This window comes from Pelophylax lessonae (genome assembly GCF_965119305.1).
Source record: "Pelophylax lessonae genome assembly, chromosome: 8".
Taxonomy (NCBI): Eukaryota; Metazoa; Chordata; class Amphibia; order Anura; family Ranidae; genus Pelophylax; species Pelophylax lessonae.
This window is the reverse complement of record NC_138775.1, coordinates 6,603,521-6,624,880: the sequence shown is the minus strand read 5'-3', so window position 1 is coordinate 6,624,880 and position 21,360 is coordinate 6,603,521. Positions and strand designations below refer to the sequence as shown.

Genomic DNA, 21,360 nt, shown 5'->3' with positions numbered 1-21,360 from the left:
AGCACAAAAAATAAAAAACCCAGTATTGATCAAATACCATCAAAAGAAAGCTCTATTTGTGTGAAAAAAAGGACACAATTTTTGTATGGGTACAGTGTTGCATGACTGAGTAATTCTCAGTCAAAGTGTGAGAGCGCTGAAAGCTGAAAATCGGTCTGGGCAGGAAGGGGGTGAAAGTGCACTGTAGGCAAGTGGTTAAAATTGCGCACACTCATGGAATGACGCCAAACTTCGGTTCTTAAAAATCTCTATAGGCGATGCTTTAAAAATTTCTACAGGTTACCAGTTTAGAGTTACAGTGGAGGTCTAGGGCTAGAATTGTTGCTCTCACTCTAACATTTGTGGTGATTCCTCACATGTGTGGTTTGAACATCATTTACATATGTGGCCGTGACATAAGCATGCGTTCACTTCTGCATGCGAACACACGGGGACAGGGGCACTTTAAATTTTTTTTTTTTTTTTGTTTATTTTTATTTTTTTATTTTTATTTTTACACTTTCCCTTTAATTCTTATTTTTTTGATCACTTTTATTCTATTCCTATTACAAGGAATGTAAACAACCCTTGTAATAGGATTAGTGAATGACAGGTCCTCTTTATAGGGAGATCTGGGGTCAATAAGACCTCAGATCTCGCCTACAGGCTAGAAAGCCTGAAAAAAAAAAACGATCTTAGCTGAATGCCGAGATCTCGGCAGTATTGAAACTGCCAGGCCGGGCGTGACGTCATCACGTCGCGCCCAGGCCTCTGAGAGTCATAGAGACTGCCGGGGACCATCTGATCCTCGCAGTCTCTATGGTACACTTCCGCCCGGCGGCCAATACCTTCTCCGGCTAACCGATCGTACAGGCGAGCCGGTAGAAGCACTGGAGGGCGGCGGGGGGGGGGGGGATGTCCCCTCCCGCCACCTATAAGAACGATCAAGTGGTTGTTCAGCCACTATGATTGTTCTTATGGTGTAGGGAATCGGAAGCGGAAAAAAATGATATCTGAATGATGCCGTAGCTGCACCCATGATTCAGATATCCCTACTTAAACCCCATGATGTCATATGACGTCCAACCAGGGGAAGTGGTTAAATTCTATTCTATTCTTTTATTTTCTATTCTGTTCTGTTTTCTCTATTCTATTTTCAAAATTTGAATTTTGAAAGACAGCTATATTCGATTTTATTCTAAATTCGGATGACGGCTATTTTTTTTTTCCAATTTTATTTTATTCTTTTCTAATTTTATTTATTTTATTAAAATTCTATTATTTTATTTTCTATTTTATTCTGTTTTGTCTATTCTATTTTCAAAAATTTGAATTTTGGAAGATGACTATATTCTAACACTAATACACACAGCCTTTGAAGGAAATCAGCAATATATTTACATCTCGATCTAGTTTTAAATTTGATTTTTTTTAGATTTGTTTTCATTCTTTTACTTTTGCTACCATTGTAATTCAGAAATTTGGATACATTTGAGTCTCAAAATACCGAAAATGTAGTCCGAATTTTCATTCATAACGAAACCAACTGCACATGTCTAATACTTGTGGGATTCCTCTAGATGGCAATCGATGTAGTAGACAACGCTAGTCCAGTGATCTCTACTATTTTTCAGATCCCATGCCGGGCATTCCGAAAACAGGAGGGTCGGCTGCTTGCATTTTCCAAATGAATGCAAGGCATTCTCTGATTGGATGAGGTGGGAAGCATGACATCACCACCCACTTTAACACCACTGTCCAATCAGAAAGCACTTTGAATTCATTGTGAAAATGCAAATCATGCTCTGAATGGCGCATGTGCTGAACAGGCAACCTCCTGTGCAGGGCAGCTGCTTTACGTAGGACCTAAAAGCTATCGGAGATCACTGTAGTAGCGGCAGAGTTGTATAAAGTACTCGAAACCCATACTTGAGTAAAAGTACAAGCGCTCGATCAAAAAGTGACTTGAGTAGAAGTGGAAGTGCTCGATCAAAAAGTGACTTGAGTAGAAGTACTAAAGTATTCAACATTTTTTGTACTTAAGTATTGCAAGTAGTTTTTTTTTTAAATTTTGCTACTCAAGTACTGAAAGTAAAAGTACAAGTACTGTGTTATGCAGTTATTAACCTCCCTGGCGGTATGATTCTTTTGGATTTTAGGTGCTGAAAGCGGTACCATTATTTTGCATGTAATTCTTGTGAATGAGCAGCCCAAACCAACTGTATACATTTATTATATATATATATATATATATATATATATGTATGTGTGTGTGTGTGTGTATACATATATTATATTATATTATATATATATATATATATATATATATATATATATATATATATATAATGTATACAGTTGGTATGGGCTGCTCATTCACAAGAATTACGTATATGTATATACAGGTCCTTCTCAAAAAATGAGCATATTGTGATAAAGTTGATTATTTTCTGTAATGTACTGATAAACATTAGACTTTCATATATTTTAGATTCATTACACACAACTGAAGTAGTGCAAGCCTTTTATTGTTTTAATATTGATGATTTTGGCATACAGCTCATGAAAAAACAAAATTCCTATCTCAAAAAATTAGCATATTTCATCCGACCAATAAAAAAAAAAGTGTTTTTAATACAAAAAAAGTCAACCTTCAAATAATTATGTTCAGTTATGCACTCAATACTTGGTCGGGAATCCTTTTGCCGAAATGAATGCTTCAATGCGGCGTGGCATGGAGGCGATCAGCCGGTGGCACTGCTGAGGTGTTATGGAGGCCCAGGATGCTTGGATAGCGGCCTTCAGCTCATCCAGAGTGTTGGGTCTTGCGTCTCTCAACTTTCTCTTCACAACATCCCACAGATTCTCTATGGGGTTCAGGTCAGGAGAGTTGGCAGGCCAATTGAGCACAGTAATACCATGGTCAGTAAACCATTTACCAGTGGGCAGGTGCCAGGTCGTGCTGAAAAATGAAATCTTCATCTCCATAAAGCTTTTCAGCAGATGGAAGCATGAAGTGCTCCAAAATCTCCTGATAGCTAGCTGCATTGACCCTGCCCTTGATAAAACACAGTGGACCAACACCAGCAGCTGACATGGCACCCCAGACCATCACTGACTGTGGGTACTTGACACTGGACTTCAGGCATTTTGGCATTTCCCTCTCCCCAGTCTTCCTCCAGACTCTGGCACCTTGATTTCCGAATGACATGCAAAATTTGCTTTCATCCGAAAAAAGTACTTTGGACCACTGAGCAACAGTCCAGTGCTGCTTCTCTGTAGCCCAGGTCAGGCGCTTCTGCCGCTGTTTCTGGTTCAAATGCGGCACCTGTAGCCCATTTCCTGCACACGCCTGTACACGGTGGCTCTAGATGTTTCTACTCCAGACTCAGTCCACTGCTTCCGCAGGTCCCCCAAGGTCTGGAATCGGTCCTTCTCCACAATCTTCCTCAGGGTCCGGTCACCTCTTCTCGTTGTGCAGCGTTTTCTGCCACACTTTTTTCTTCCCACAGACTTCCCACTGAGGTGCCTTGATACAGCACTCTGGGAACAGCCTATTCGTTCAGAAATTTCTTTCTGTGTCTTACCCTCTTGCTTGGGGGTGTCAATGATGGCCTTCTGGACATCAGTCAGGTCGGCAGTCTTACCCATGATTGCGGTTTTGAGTAATGAACCAGGCTGGGAGTTTTTAAAAGCCTCAGGAATCTTTTGCAGGTGTTTAGAGTTAATTCGTTGATTCAGATGATTAGGTTAATAGCTCGTTTAGAGAACCTTTTTATGATATGCTAATTTTTTGAGATAGGAATTTTGGGTTTTTCATGAGCTGTATGCCAAAATCATCAATATTAAAACAATAAAAGGCTTGCACTACTTCAGTTGTGTGTAATGAATCTAAAATATATGAAAGTCTAATGTTTATCAGTACATTACAGAAAATAATGAACTTTATCACAATATGCTCATTTTTTGAGAAGGACCTGTATATATATATATATATATATATATATACGTATATATATTTACATAAAAAGTACAGTAAAACTGCAGGAAAGGGCACTGGGGGGCAATGTAATGTGAATCTTTTTATTTTGAATGGTATCAGTGTGTTTTGTGTGTTTTACATTTGAATTTGCCGCCGGTTCCACCCCCCTGCGAACGTCACGTCGCCGGAGACGGAATCCCGGGCTCGCAGACGATCGGGAGGAAGCTCCGCCGCCGCATACCGCCCGCATACTTCGCTGGATCCCGGAGAAAAGGTAAGTAAAACCTCTACCAGGATCCAGCGATCTTCCTAGCGCTACCCCGAGTGTGGCTCGGGGTTACCGCTTTTGGCTCTAAAATCTAACCCCGAGTCACACTCGGGAATACCGCTAGGAAGGTTAAAGAAAGAAGTCAAAAGTTTGAACATCATATTGTTTTTTATTATTTCAAATGCAGCTTTTATTTATACATACAGTAGCATTTATTTTCGTATGCGCTGATAATACACATGTTTTGAGCTTCATGAAACTTCCATCTACTGTTCTGGCAGTGGTAATTTTTATAATAGTAACGAGTAACTATGCAGCACAAAAAAAAAATATCGGAGTAGAAGTATTGAAATCATTGAAAAAATGTAGTGAAGTAAAAGTGGAAGTAGGAGAAAAAAAATTCTACTCTAGGAAAGTACAGATACCGCCTTTCCATACTTAAGTATAGTAGTGAAGTAGTTCTACTTAGTTACTATACATCTCCGAGAAGCGGTGTGGTAGTCATGTCTATACAGTGATTTGCAGCTTCCAGAAGGATCCCACAGGTATGGTATATGCATAATATATTAGTCAAAGCTGGACCGATGTAAAAAAATGACAGTAATTCATGCAAAAGAAGCCCCGACCAAGTATTGAGTGCATCCTATACTGTACATGGACAGACTTTTCACTAAGACAACATTTCTGTATTATAAATACTTTCTTTTTATTGATCTTATGTAATATTCTAATTTTCTGAGATACTGAATTTTGGGGTGTCACTCACTGTAAGCCATAATCATCAAAATTAAAAGAAAAAATGCTTGAAATCTATCACTCTGTGTGTAAAGCATCTATAGAAAATATACGAGTTTCACTTTTTGATTTAATTACTGAAATTAGTTAAATTTTTGATGATATTCTAATTTTATGAGATGCATCTGTATATTATAGGTCAGGTGAATTACATATGCTCCTTATTCCCAATATATTTGATTGCCTTCTATTACAACCCTTAGTGATATTTTGGGGCAGGGGCTATTTCCTCAGAGTCATAATTAATAAGAGCAAGGTGACAGTTCTGGTTGGTCTTCAGGTAGATGAGTCTTTAATGACCACCAAAACTCCAGGAAATCTCACAGATATGGGCAGAGCATTCCCTGTGGCATCTTTTGGGTTGGGAAAGTTGGACTTCTATGAATAAAATTCTTCCCCCCACTGTTAACGAGAGAGATGTTAGGAGTATTGACATAAAGACTGAAGCCTTTATGAGATACGTAAGTGAGATATAAATATAATAATGTATGATCCTTGAAGAGAAATGTTGGGAACCTTTAAACAGACTGGAGACAAAAAACAGTTTGTGACTGGTGGTCTACATTTGAGTCTTTGGTTCTTATATGGTCTTTGCGAAAATTTTGGTCCTTCATGTTAACTTTTCAATTCAATATCTCAACTTTGTTTCTCCAGTTCGGAATGTAGCCCTGAATGGCATGGCCTCCCAGTCCAGCACATTTTCTCCTTCTGGAGAAGCTGGTAATGCCAATGACGGCTCCCTGGCCAATAATCACATCATGGGGCAATGTTCAATCACCCAAAGAGAGCTGTCGCCTTGGTGGATGGTGGACCTGGAGTCACCCTTCCAGATCTTCTCTGTAGTTATCACCAATCGGGTGCTGGAATGTTGCAAAGAGAGAATTAACGGAGCAGAAATCCATATTGGGAGCTCGGCAGAAAATGGAGGAGTGTTAAATCCAAGGTCAGGTTTTATTTAAGAAGCAACAGTTTTTAAAACAAATATTATATATGTCTTACTTTTTATTTATCGTATAGTAATTTTATTTATGGGTTTGCTTTAAATGCAACAGTTAAAATGTATATTTCTATTTAATGTATTCTGGACTGTCATTGGTTAAAGAAATGCAGAACCCCCACACAATAAATAAGCAAAAAAAAAAAATAATGTTCCTGTCCATAAATCATTAATGAGGTCCCTTGTCTACATTAAGTAGTGAGTGAGCAGCGGGATCAAATGCGTCAGTGTTTATTTTTCTTTTGGTGGGTTGGCAGGTGTTGTTCATTGTAATTGGCTATCACTATTCAGCCCAGGCAGTAATTGGCTATCACTATCCAGCCCAGGCAGTAATTGGCTATCACTATCCAGCCCAGGCAGTAATTGGCTATCACTATCCAGCCCAGGCAGTAATTGGCTATCACTATCCAGCCCAGGCAGTAATTGGCTATCACTATCTAGCCCAGGCAGTAATTGGCTATCACTATCTAGCCCAGGCAGTAATTGGCTATTACTATCCAGCCCAGGCAGTAATTGGCTATCACTATCCAGCCCAGGCAGTAATTGGCTATTACTATCCAGCCCAGGCAGTAATTGGCTATCACTATCCAGCCCAGGCAGTAATTGGCTATCACTATCCAGCCCAGGCAGTAATTGGCTATCACTATTCAGCCCAGGCAGTAATTGGCTATCACTATCCAGCCCAGGCAGTAATTGGCTATCACTATCGAGCCCCAGCCAGTAATTGGCTATTACTATCCAGCACAGGCAGTCTATCAACAGTAAGTGCATTTAAGCATGTGTGGGACTAACAGCCTCTCTCAATCAGAGTTCAGTGGAAACAACGGGGGTCCCTCTAGAGCAGGGGTGTCAAACCTAATTTCATTGCAGGCCACATCAGCATTATGCTGGCCCTCAAAGGGCAAATTGTATCTGTAAGACTAGATGTCCAGAGCACCCCACCCCCCTCTTACATCAAATGTTAAGAACAGGGCTGGGACAAGGGGTGGGCAGGAGGGACGGCTGCCCTGGGTACTGTGGTATCATGTGAAGTGGGTTGATGCCACACCGAGATTGAGGAAAAGGAATTTGTGTTGGAAGGGGGAATTTGGGTGGTGACAGGGGGTGAGTATTGTTATAGAAGGGGACATTTGGGGGTGCTAAGAGTTGTAAATTAGGGGGATTTGTGTTGGGAGGGGGCAAAGGGGGGAAGATGATTTGTTCTGGGGGGGGTGGTTGAGGGGGATTTGTGCTGGGAGGAGGGATTTGATTTGAAGTGTGTGTGCGGGGAGAGGGCAGGGAGATGTGTACTAGAAGGGACATTTTGGGAGTAGAGGATTTATGGTAGGAGGTGTGTATTTTATTTGGGAGGGGGCATTTGAGCTGGGGGAATGGAGGGCAAAGAATTGTGCTGGGAGGTGTGAATTTGTTTGGGGGGTATTTAAGCTGGGGGGCAACGATTTGTGCTGGGAGGGGGGATTTCAGCAGGGGGGTGGATTTGTACTGGGAGGAGAGGGAATCTTTGCTTAGGGGTAAGCATGCAGATCAGCGCTCAGGGTTTTTGTGGGGTGATTTTTGCTGACACATAATGCCCATACATCTTGGGGCAGTGCAGTTGGAAATGTTGTCCCTGGGCTCCAGTTGCCCTTGTCCCCGCATTGGTTAAGGCCCCCCCCCCCCCCGGCCCAAAATAGTAAAAAAATATATAATTTTTTTCTTTTTTTTTAGCTGTATATTTCTTGCTATTACCATCATTGACCACCAAAGAACAACCCAAAGTAAATTCTCCTGCTCCTGATGATCGTAGTTCTACCAATTTGGGATCATTAGTAGGAGATCCAGTCTCTGTGTGTGGAGCGCGCTGTGCAAGGCAGTCCCAGCGCACACAATAACAGATGCAGCACCCAAGTTTAAAGCCCACCTCCTGTTACCATTTCATGAAGGGGTTAAAGGCTTGTGTAACAATTAGAAATAATTTGTTCATAAATGGGTTTCTTTTTTTTTTTTTTCCCTGGTCTTTATCAGGTGTGGGGTGATTACTTCTATGGAATCCGGAGAGTCCCTCTTCTTCTCCTGTAAAGGAATGGTTGGCCGTTATGTGACGGTGACGATCCCGGGGAGGACCGAACATCTCATCCTGTGTGAAGTTCAGGTCTTTGGATTGCCTGAAACATCCAATGGTAAGATTTTGTTATTTGCCAATCAAACTACTAAAGCTGATTTTAATTATTACAAGGATACGCCTTTCACAGTGTTAAAACACTAATGCAGCGGAAAATAGAAATGAGCAATAATATAAAAAAATTATACAACATTTCCATGACCTGACCACAGAGATCTCCACCTACTCTCTAGACCAGAGGTCTCCAAACTATGGCCCTCCAGTTGTTCAGGAACTACAATTCCCATCATGCCTAGTCATGTCTGTGAATGTCAGAGTTCTACGATGCCTCATGGGACGTGTAGTTCTGCAATCTACGATGCCTCATGGGACGTGTAGTTCTGCAATCTACGATGCCTCATGGGACGTGTAGTTCTGCAATCTACGATGCCTCATGGGACGTGTAGTTCTGCAATCTATGATGCCTCATGGGATGTGTAGTTCTGCAATCTACGATGCCTTATGGGACGTGTAGTTCTGCAATCTACGATGCCTTATGGGACGTGTAGTTCTGCAATCTACGATGCCTCATGGGACGTGTAGTTCTGCAATCTACGATGCCTTATGGGACGTGTAGTTCTGCAATCTACGATGCCTCATGGAAAGTGTAGTTCTGCAATCTACGATGCCTCATGGGACGTGTAGTTCTGCAATCTACGATGCCTTATGGGACGTGTAGTTCTGCAATCTACGATGCCTCATGGGACGTGTAGTTCTGCAATCTACGATGCCTCATGGGACGTGTAGTTCTGCAATCTACGATGCCTCATGGGACGTGTAGTTCTGCAATCTACGATGCCTTATGGGACGTGTAGTTCTGCAATCTACGATGCCTCATGGAAAGTGTAGTTCTGCAATCTACGATGCCTCATGGGACGTGTAGTTCTGCAATCTACGATGCCTCATGGGACGTGTAGTTCTGCAATCTACGATGCCTCATGGGACGTGTAGTTCTGCAATCTACGATGCCTCATGGGACGTGTAGTTCTGCAATCTATGATGCCTCATGGGACGTGTAGTTCTGCAATCTACGATGCCTCATGGGACGTGTAGTTCTGCAATCTACGATGCCTCATGGGACGTGTAGTTCTGCAATCTACGATGCCTCATGGGATGTGTAGTTCTGCAATCTATGATGCCTCATGGGACGTGTAGTTCTGCAATCTACGATGCCTCATGGGACGTGTAGTTCTGCAATCTACGATGCCTCATGGGATGTGTAGTTCTGCAATCTACGATGCCTTATGGGACGTGTAGTTCTGCAATCTACGATGTCTCATGGAAAGTGTAGTTCTGCAATCTACGATGCCTCATGGGACGTGTAGTTCTGCAATCTACGATGCCTCATGGGACGTGTAGTTCTGCAATCTACGATGCCTCATGGGACGTGTAGTTCTGCAATCTACGATGCCTCATGGGACGTGTAGTTCTGCAATCTATGATGCCTCATGGGACGTGTAGTTCTGCAATCTACGATGCCTCATGGGACGTGTAGTTCTGCAATCTACGATGCCTTATGGGACGTGTAGTTCTGCAATCTACGATGCCTCATGGGAAGTGTAGTTCTGCAATCTACGATGCCTCATGGGACGTGTAGTTCTGCAACAGCTGGAGGGCCGTAGATTGGAGATCCTTGCTCTAGACCATTCCCCAACTCAATTTCTATTCCAGCACTCGGATTTACCAACCCACCTTTACCGTAAAACCCTAATACCGCCTATGATTAACGAGGCCAAAATGTGTATCCCCCAACATTGGAGATCAACCCCCCCCCCCCCCCCTACCATTTCTGAATGGTTTAAAAAAAATCAATAAAATAGCAGAGATGGAAGAAACTGATTTCAGAAACCCGAGACATCCCAGCCAAATATGCCTGATGGAAGAATTTCCGCACCACAGACAGATACGCGACACTAATGAAACAATCACAACCCTCACACCCAAGCTAAACACTGTCCGAAAAAAACGAAGAGGGGTTATCCACCCTCACCCCCCTCTACTCCCCTCTAACCACCACAACGCATGGGGCCTCCCACCCCTACCAAAGGGACGAGTATGGGAGGTCCCATGTCCCCCATAGCTTACCATCATCTTCCCTTCAATAGAAGCCTTGTCCACTCACATCCGGGGCTGGCCCAAGACATTGTGCTGCCTGGGTCCAAGAATAAAATGCTGCCCCCCCCCAAAAAAAAAAAAAAAATCACACCCAGCAAAAGGCCCCCCACATCCATTATTTTATACAAATATAAAATTTAGAAAATATTATATATACTGTTATAATCTTCCATAAGTCATCATTACCGCGTCTAGATGCCTACATGCATTGAGCTGCTGCCATGTGATTGGCTGATAAGCGATTTGTGTGAGTTTATATTTCACTGCAACTCATTTTTCCAGTCCTGTTCTCAGCCTGAAATTTTAACATATTAATCAATGATCGCTAAAGATATTTTGTACAAACAAATTTTTGGTTAAAAGCGACCCTATTGGTTGACCAAACAAAAGTGGTCTATAGGCAACCTGTAAAGAAGATAATGCATACCGAGATAGTGGCTGCAGTGCCAGGACAAGGTCATCTAGTGCCCAGGGAGAAGATGCCAAACTGCGACCCCCCCCCCCCAAGTTGTGTGAGCATTATGTGTCAGCAAAATCCCCCCCCCCCCCCAAAATGTTAAGCATTAATCTGCATGCTTACCCCCCTAAGCATGAATTCTTTTTGCAAGCCAAAATTCTCCCCAAACAAACCCCCCCCTCCTCCCTCCAATCAGTACTAAATATTCAGCACCTGATGAAATCCCTCCCCCAAACAACACAAATCTTTGCCGCCCCGCAAATCCTCTCTCTCCCCCAAACCCCCCCCCCATTAGCATAAATTCTGCTTAAAGAAAAATCACCCATCCTAGCACAATATCTCCCGCCAAAATCCTCTTTCCAGAAATACACCCCAAATATTCCCTTCCTATCACAAATTCCCCCCCCCTCCAAAATCACCCCTTCTAGCACCCCATAAATCCCTCTCCTAGCACAAATCCTTCTCTCCCCCCCCCATCACAAATCACCCCTTCTAGCACATCCCCTTTAAAGTTCCCCATCTAGAACAAATGTTATCACCTGCTGCCCCCACATGCCCCCTCCCGGCACAAATCCCCTCCCCCAAGCCCCCACCCCCCCCCCCCGCCGTATGCTTTCCTCACATCCTCTCACCCCGCACAAATAACCCCACTCCCCCCCCCCCAAAATAAATTTCCCCTCCTAGAACAAACCTTACCCTTATCACCTCCCAAATTCCTCCTTCCAGAACAAGTCACCCCTTCCCCACTTCCAGCACGAATCCCCCCCTAATCCCTCGACCCAGCACTAATCCTGTTCTGCCTCCCCCTCCGATCACAAATACTTTCATCACAATCACAAATGTTTGTTACTCTGTCCCCTCCTAGAAGTGGCTCTGCCCCTCCCCCCCCCCCAGCCTAACATGATACCAATTCCCCCTGGTCAGCCGACCCTCCTGCCCACCCCTTGTCCTGGCCCTGAGTGGCTATGGTCATTGTTGGTACTCAACACCTTCACCTAGTATGTAGCTTTTACCAAACACACATTGAAGTGTTCTACTTGTAATGCAGTGAAGACCAGAACTACATTATATATGAAACTTACTTCCTGACACTTTTGTTTTCCAGGAAAACTAATCAGTATGGATTCAAACCTATCAGAAGTTCCAAATGGAGGTAACTTTCCTTTACAATAATACATAATAATCTCTAGAACAGTTTCCAAGGAAATATTTTATTCAAAGCTATTGTTCCAATGAAGGTTGGTTTGGTGGATCTCTGTAGGACTCAGATGGCAGGATCTCTGTAGATGAGTGATCGGCTCTATATGTAAGACACGGCCAGTGTGGAGTTCTCACTTCCTCTCTTGTATTTATTTTGTATTTTCAGAAATATATCAGAACCAAGGTCCTCAGCCTTGAGTGGGGAGAGTAAGACCATGGTAAAGAGGTGGGGAGGACTTCTGCTGGCTTCTTAACACTTGTAAGAGGAATGAAAGCTCTAATCAGGGGTGCAACTACAGGGGTTGCAGGGGTTGCAATTGCAACCGGGCCCCATGCTCCGGGGGGCCCTGTGCGGCTCCCCTGTACACCTGGATAGGAGAGGCGGCGGGGGCAGCATGTAGAGAAATCACTGTCCTCCTTGTTCCTCCTGTAGCTGCAGGAGGAAAATGGAGGAGATTGGTTCCTCTGTATGCTGCCCCCGCCACTCCTCCTATCCAGTTCACTTGTGTTCTGCTGTCTCTGGGCCCCTGTGTGCTCCCCTGGCTCCCGCCCCCCATCCCCCCCCCCTCGCTTGTGCTCCCTCCCCTCTCCTGCCGCCTGCTGCAGGGGATGTGTCACAATAGAGAACCAGGAAGGGGGTCGGTAAATATGTAATTTACCAGCTCCTTCCTTTTCTGAATGGACAGAGTCATAGTCAGTCACATTGTAAAAATATAAAATAAAATGATAAAAAATAATACAATTAAAATACCAAAAAATAAAAACCACTGACACCAGTGGGTGAACTTCCAGGATCGCAAAGGTCACACTTGCAACCGCAAGCATTCCACCACTGTGGGGAGGCCCCTAGATGGCAGGAAGGGGGCCCACTGCAGAACTTGTGAAAGGGTCCCGCTGCGGGACCGTAATAAAGGGCCCCACAACAATAGTAAAGGGTCCCAGGATCAGTGGGAAGAGCCCCAGGCTTGAAGGGAAGGACCCCGGCCAGGGGTCCGGGAGTCCCTTCATGGTTTCTTGCACCGGGGCCCTGAAGGTTCTAGTTACGCCTCTGGCTCTAATCACTTGTTATGGTCATCTTTAGTGATTGGGTCGAACACCCCCCTGTTCGGTTCGCACCAGAACATTGCGAACAGGAAAAAAGTTCTAGCGAACATGCAAACCTTATTAAAGTCTATGAACATGAAAAATCAAGTCCTCATTTTAAAGGCTTAAATGACAGTTTTTGCCATAAAAAGTTTATGGGGACCCGAGTACTGCCCTGGGGGACATGTATCAATGCAAACAATTTTTTTTTAAAACAATTGTTTTTACAGGAGCAGGGATTTACATAAAGTTTAAAATGAAACAATAAAAAATAAAAAATTCCTTTAAATATCGTGCCTGGGGGGTCCCCTTAATGTTGGGCATCTGTACAATGTATGGAGCCTGCTGCAGCAATACTGACATTTCTAAAGGGAAAAATGTCATTTAAACTTGGTTGCAGCTGCAATGTATTGCCGGCTCCCAGCAATACAAAAATGAAAAAAAACGGCGTAGGGTCCCCCCCCAGTCCATACCAGGCCCTTTGGGTCTGGTATGAATTTTAAGGGGAACCCCAAAATCCCCCACCAAAATCCATAACAGACCCTTATCTGAGCATGCAGCCTAGCAGGTGAGGAAAGGGGGGGGCGTCACGTGACGTCAGAAGGGGGCGCTGGCACCGGGTGACGTAACCAGGTGGCCCCACCCCTTGCCTATAAAAGAACTGTCAAAGCTGAGGATTGGGCAGACGGCGGGTAGTCTAATCGTTTTTGAATTTTTTTCTATTTTTGCGGGTCTGCTGGCGGTGTGATTGACGATGAATTTACATCGAGGGACACTATTTTTTTTTTTACTTTTTATTAAAGAACTTGTCAAAAACTGTATTTTGTGGTTTTTACTTTTTTACACTTTTTTTGGTGATACCCATTCACATAGGGAGGGGGGGGGTGGGATCTGGGGGCACCCTTGTTAAAGGGGGCTTCCAGATTCCGATAAGCCCCCCCAGCCGCAGACCCCACAACCACAGCCCAGAGTTGTCTGGAAGAGGCCCTTGTCCCCATCAACATGGGGACAAGGTGCTTTGGGGAACACCCTCCCCATGTTGAGGGCAAGCGGCCTCGTATGGTTCACGAGGGGGGGCGCTCTCCCCCCCCCCTTTCCTGGCCTGCCAGGCTGCATGCTCAGATAAGGGTCTGGTATGGATTTTGGGGGGGGGGGGCACGCTGTTTTTTTTTTTTTTTAATTCTGTCATAGGGTTCCCCTTAACCACTTAAATACAGGGCACTTTCACCCCCTTCCTGCCCAGACCAATTTTCAGCGTTTAGTGCTCATTGGCATCTATGGGAAATCTTGGTCAGCTTGACATGGCACTGCTCCCTGTCTTTAACCACAAGGTGGCTCAGCCTGCGCCTAATCATGCAGATCTACGAGATTTTGTGCAATTTTAAAAAAAAAATTTACTGGGAATATTTTATAGCAGAAAGTAAAAAATATTGGTGTTTTTTCAAAATTGACGCTCTTTTTTTGTTTATAGCGCAAAAATAAAAAATCGCACAGGTGATCAAATACCACCAAAAGAAAGCTCTATTTGTGGGAAAAAAAGGACATTAATTTTATTTGTGTATGGCGTTGCACGACCACGCAATTGTCAATTAAATCAACGCAGTGCCGAATCGCAAAAAATGGCCTGGTCATTAAGGGGGTAAAACCTTCCAGGGCTGAAGTGGTTAACATTGGCGTCTATGGGAAATATTGGTCAGCTTGGCATGGCACTGCTTCCCGTCTTTAACCACAGGGTGGCTCGGCTGCGCATAATCATGCAGATCTACCTGATTTTGTGCAATTTAAAAAAAAAAAAATTATTGGGAATGTTTTATAGCAGAAAGTAAAAAATATTGGTGTTTTTTTAACTATAAGTGACAGGGACACAAAACATGGGGAACACCGAGAGGGCACCCAGGACTACAACATATCTATACATTATAAAAGTGGGGTATGACCTGAACTCTACACTGACTGCGCTAAACTGACTGAACACACTATCCACTAACTATCTGCCTAAACTCCATTGCCACCCACTATACACGGCTTCCGTATAAGCAGCAGCCTTATATAGTGTGGGGTGTGGACTTAGCCCCTGAGTCATGATTGGCCAAAAGCACCCTGCCTTTGGCCAATCATGGCTCTGACAGGACATTGTGCTGTAATTGGCCAAAGCATAAAGGTCCGGTGCTTTGGCCAATCATCAGCAATCAATGTACTGCAACAGCTCGGTGCATTATGGGGTGCTCATCGGCGGGCGAACATCTGTGAACACACGAATAGCCGATGTTCGAGTCGAATCACAGAGCCGATTCCTAGTCATCTTGATCTCTTGCTTAGTGTTATGTTAACCACTTGCCGACCGCTTACGTTGTTTTTACTGCGGCAGGCTGGCTCCTACAGGCAAAACGAGGTAGGTCTACGTCGGTCGTCTGGAGGCAGCTAAGGGGCGAGTGCGCACTGCCAGCGGCGCTCTCGCCTCCAAACATCAGCAGGGAAGCCGATGTGGGTGTCAGGTGGCTCCGATTGCCGCCTGACACCCGCGATCAATCCCAGCTGAGAGAGGACGGTCGGCTGTTGTAAACACAACCAACCGTCCTACTCCCTGGGATGATCATAGAGATCATGTGATCCTTCTATATAGAATCACATGTCTCTATGGTCATTTCAGAAACCACGCCCCCCCCCCCCCCCAGTTAGAATCCCCTAGGCTCACACTTAACCCCTTGATCACCCACAGGGTTTATCCTTTCCCTGCCAGTGTCATTATTACAGTAACAGTGCATATTTATAGCACTGATTACTGTAATAATGTCACTGGTCCCCCCAAAAGTGTCAAAAATGTCAGTCAGGGGTCCGATCTGTCGCAGTCCCGCAAAAAAATCGCAGATCGCTGCCATTACTAGTAAAAAAAAAAATAATAAAAATGACATAAATCTTTCCTGTAGTTAGTAGACGCGATAACTTTTGCGCAAACCAATCAAAATACGCTTATTCCGTTTTTGTTTTTTTGTTTTTTTTTTTATGTAGCAGAAAACAAATTGGCCTAAAATGTTAAAAAATTTAGAATTTTAAATTTTTATTTTTGAGAATGTCTTATAGCAGAATGTGAAAAATATTGTTTTTTTTTTTTTCAAAATTGTGGCTCTTTTTTTGTTTATAGCGCAAAAAATAAAAATCGCACAGGTGATCAAATACCACCAAAAGAAAGCTCTGTTTGTGAGAAAAAAAAGGACGTAAATTTCGTTTGGGTACAGCGTCGCACGACCGCGCAATTGCCTGTTAAATTAACGCAGTGCCGAATCGCAAAATAGGGCCTGGTCAGGAAGGGGGCAAATCCTCCGGGGCTTAAGTGGTTAAACAATATGATTGCCTATTTATTTCAAACCAAACCTCATCTCCACTGTTGGCCTCGTTAAACCTAAATTCTAACAATTTTAAATATAATAAGGGTACCAGTGCTGATATAAAGCATAAATATCAGCGCAGGTGCTCTATAACCGGTGAACCATCACTCTAAGTAGCTCACTTAGACAATAAAATGGTAGGAAGATCAATCAATATAACATACTAGGTGTAAATGATTAATTAAAGGTGATGGTAGAAGTGAACACAATAACAAATTGGGGATGGAAAATGCAAACAGTGGTGAGTAATTAAAAATAAAGTGTACAACATACACTGAAACGGACACTACAGCTAGTGTCTAAAAAATAGTGAAGAAAAAACAAATTATTCCAAAAAGTGAAGGTGCCCTATGAAGAGTGAACCAATGTACTTCCTTATGTGAAACAGAAATAGGGTGACACAATGATACAGGTGAAAGATATCAAATGGTGATATGCCAAAATCAAAAATACAATAAAGCAGAAAAAATGTCCTCTGAAGAGTGAACCACTGTCAGCTCTTCAATAAAAATCCAGAAGTGCAAATTAACAAAGTGAACCATGCAATGCAAAATCAATAAAAAGTCCAAACAATTCCCAAACAGAATAATAATCGGTGTATAAATAAATAATTCCGGTGATTCCCAGTGTGATTCTATTGGTGAGCTGAGATATCCAAAGAAATGAGTGCAATGGCCGCTCACCTCCACTAACACTCTTAAGAGCGTTTCAGGTATTGCTTGTCAACCTGCAGACTTTTAAGGGTATCTCCTCCAGATCCTGGGGGTCTCGCAGTCCCAATAACCGTACGGACTTCAGATAGGGGATACTTGCTACCCGGGTAATGATGCTCATATGCCAAAACAATCAGGGAGAGGAACTCATGGTGTAGTATTTCATACAGTTTAATTAGGTGAATAAAAATTGCACTTACATCAAATCAAAACAAACAGCGCCTTCTACGTAATCTTTAAAACCGCCGATGCGGTCACAGCACTCGTTCTCACGAATACCTTCCTACTTCCGGTCACGGCCGTCGACCAGGAAGTGACGTCACCACGGCGTCCCGACGCGTTGCGTCACAAACACATGTGACTTTATCAAGGGACAGCGCTAATAGATATCTGCTGTATGCCATATGGACCACATGGTAAGGGCATTTTACAGGGCAGACGCTTGTACGCTTCAACAGAGCAGATCACTTTTCTTCATCTTAGAAGACAGTATAGATAGGAAACCCACAGAAGTCCTGTGAAGGTCTCTCCAGGAACTTCTAACTTTCTTTTTTATACCTTTTCAGCACCTAATGTGGCGTTAAAGGGAATCTCATCCCAATCCGGCCTATATAACAATTTTGGGGATTCCAGGAACTCCATTGATGGGTCTCTTTCCAGCAACTATTTCAAGATGCAGTGCAGCCAAACAATATGGGGAAATTGTCCTTGGTGGACAGTAGATCTGAAGGAAGTCCATGCGGTCTTCTCTGTGGCTGTAACCAACAGAGAGGATTGTTGTTGGGAGCGGATCAATAAGGCTGAGATCAGGATAGGAGATTCCAAAGAATGGAGGGAAAATCCCAGGTTGGTATGAGATAAACTTAATCAAAATGATTTCCAAATTACTACTATCAGAGTGATTAATCAAGTCAGCATGATTGATTATTTAAATAAGCGATATAAAACAGCGCCTTCAGGGGCAAAATTAATACACGAAAAATGAATAGATAACTACACTGACACAATTCATTATTTATTGATTCTATTTCTCTGTTTAGAGATTTTTAAGCACCAAAAAATTGTATGAATATAAACTATAAAATAAATACATAACAATCAAGTGACTAACAATCCCATAAATCAGTCATTGTATGACATAGACACAAATAAATATCCCGTAACTACAACAGTAATTAGTACGGCTAAAGATTTAGGCCTAGGAAATAGGATGAATTGGATAACTTATCCTTCATTCAGAAGGTATCACCCCCACTATCACACAGTACAGGCAATCGAACGAAACTAGCAGAGAAGAAGGTCCGCCCTATCAGACCTTCTCATCAGATTCTTCTGCAGCAGAATGAAAGGGGAAAAAATAAAAAGGGATCAAACAGGGGTGGACTGACAATTCATGGGGCTCCCCAGGCAATAGGAGATCATGGGCCCCCCCCCCCCGGTGTCCCCACCCACACTCGAGCCCGACCCACACAAAGCACCACCTTCTTATTGCACTGCCCACATTGCATGCATTCATCCCTGCCCCCTTTAGCTGCTGAGACAGCAGCTGAGGATGTCCACATGCTGCGGCAGGAATTATACCCCCTGATTGTTACTTTCGGTGGGTGATCGCGACCCATTCAAGTGAATGGTGCCACTCTGCAAATGCCCTGCACATAGTTACGGAATGCTAGTATGGGATACAAGGGGTTAAATCAGGTGATGAGGAGACGATACAACGCCTCCTCACTGCCTGCTTTGCCGCCCTGCCTTAACCTCTTGGTTGCTGTACTGCACAAAGTTGCAGAGCGGCTCCATTTACTTGAATTATACGCCCTGTCTGGTGACATGGCATATAATTCCTGCTGTGGCTCCGACATGTGTACACCCCTGGCAACTGCAGTTAAGGGGGGTGCGTTTGGGTAGGATGGTTGTAAAAACAGGGCTCAACTATGGGGTTTTACCGCCCCCAAACTGCAAATGTAAACAAGCTCTTACTGTCCTGAGCCTCCTATTACAGTTGTCTTTTAGGGGAACCTTAGGATGAGGACGGAGAGGGGCCCTGGGATGACAGAGAGGGGCCCTGGGATGAGGACAGAGAGGGGCCCCTGGGATGAGGACAGAGAGGGGCCCCTGGGATGAGGACAGAGAGGGGCCCCTGGCATGAGGACAGAGAGGGGCCCCTGGCATGAGGACAGAGAGGGCCCCTGGCATGAGGTCAGAGAGGGGCCCCTGGGATGAGGTCAGAGAGGGGCCCCTGGGATGAGGTCAGAGAGGGGTCCTGGAATAAGGGCAGAGAGAGGCCCCTGAGATGAGGAAAAAAAAAAGGCCCTGGAATGAGGACAGAGAGGGACCCTTTTCACATGTCCCATGCCCATTGCCCCTCTGTGGCAGGGGTATCTCTGAAATTTGGGGGAGAGGGGGGGTAAGAGAATATGTGGTGAGAGAGTGCTTTAGGAGGGGAGAGGACTTTTGCTAGTAGAGGTCATCAGATTTGATATCCCCCCCCCCCCCACCCCACCGTCCATCACAAGTTCTCTCCCTTCCAAAAGCACCCTCCCCTCCAACACATTTCCTCTTACCCCCCTCTCCCATCATGTGAGCATCCTTTTTACCTGCCCCTCTTCTCGGTTACTATGTCCCCCTCCTCTATCCATAAACTATATACAGACCTCAGATAATCAGTACAGACTTCCCACTCCTGTCTGTATACATAAGAACATCTGAGCTGAGGAGGAGCAGTGAACTCTGTGTGGGGTGCAGGCTGTCAGTGGGGAGAGATGCTGCTGTCGGCTGCCACAGAGGGGGGATCGCGATATGTGGGAGCTTGGGCCCCCCCCCAAAAGATGCGGGGAAGGGGTCCCGGGTGCCCACGCTCAGGGCTGGCCCCAGACATCGTTCTGCCTCGGTCCAAGAATTAAATGCTGCCCCCCCACCCCAAAAAAAAAAATCATGCCCACCAAAAGGCCCCCACATCCATTATTTTATATAAATATAACATTTTTAAAATTATATATACTGTTATCTTCTTCCACCGGACCGGCCCACCTAACACCCACTGTCTGTCCTCAGTCCTCCTGTCACTCCTGTGTCTGCCGCACCCACAACCCTTGAAGATCCAGCCTGCCCTGCGTGAGATGGAGTGCGCTGATGCCTGACGTCATTGCGCACACCGCGATCACGTGAGGGACGTTCCCCGGAGGAGACACTCCGCCTCCTCATACTCATCGGTTTGCACTATAGGCGGCAGTATGAGATGGGGAAATGTTGCCCGTAATGCACCGCAAACTGATAACACACAACTGCTGGAAAAAAATTGTGGGAGTCAATTTGCTGCCCCTCTCAAAGTTCTGCCTGGGTCCGATGGACCCAGCAGGATCCATGGTAGGGCCAGCCCTGCCCACGCTAGTGCGCCCCTGTCAGGTCAGTATCCGGAGCTCAATGCTGGAGCTTGTTACGGCACTGGGCCCTGGGATCAGCACGGATTCATCAGGGTGGAGGTACCAGGAGCCTTTCATGGGGCCCCTAATGGTCACTCCGCCCCTGGGGTCAAATCTCTGCTACTGTCTACTCTAATACAGTTTCAATTAATTATTAGATTCCTAAATCCCTCCCATGGAGCTATTGTGTTCTCCAGGCAGGCAGGCGGGGGGGGGGGGTCACTCTGGCCGGGAGAACAGAGATTATTGCTAGGAGCTATAGCCACTGGCAAGAATCCCATAAAAAATCTAACATGCTGGTTGTACCAATGAACCTATTCTCTCTGGAGAAGAGACGATTGAGGGGGGATATGATATCAATGTACAAATACTGTACTGGTGACCCTAGCATAAGGAACAAACTATTCAGAGAAAGGAGATACAATAAGACACGTGGCCACTCACTAAAACTAGAGGAAAAACGGTTTAAGCTATAAATACGTAAGGGGTTCTTCACTGTAAGAGCGGTAAGGATGTGGAATTCTCTTCAAAAAACTATTAGATGGGCACCTTAAAGACCACAACATACAGGGGTATACAATGTACAACATACAGGGGTATACAATGTACAACATACAGGGGTATACAATGTACAACATACAGGGGTATACAATGTACAACATACAGGGGTATACAATGTACGGTTAACAGCAAACACACACACACATCATAGGTTGAACTGGATGGACTGATGTCTTTTTTCAACCTCACTAACTATGTAACTATGTAAATGAATTGACTTGGGTACAATCAGCCTGCCCGTAGATGATTAGAATCTCGGTCGGTT

At 44.3% G+C, this 21,360-nt stretch overlaps 1 protein-coding gene across 1 annotated transcript in view; it reads left to right on the top strand.

The window, feature by feature from the left end:
- Nucleotides 1-21,360, top strand: part of LOC309561715 (uncharacterized protein) — a gene marked incomplete at its 5' end in the record, with an annotated part of 149,264 nt that overhangs the window by 118,171 nt on the left and 9,733 nt on the right. The window contains 4 exon segments of the mRNA XM_082265701.1: nt 5,679-5,967; nt 8,026-8,180; nt 11,839-11,886; nt 17,682-17,961. Coding sequence (XP_082121827.1) covers nt 5,679-5,967; nt 8,026-8,180; nt 11,839-11,886; nt 17,682-17,961 — 772 coding nt within the window.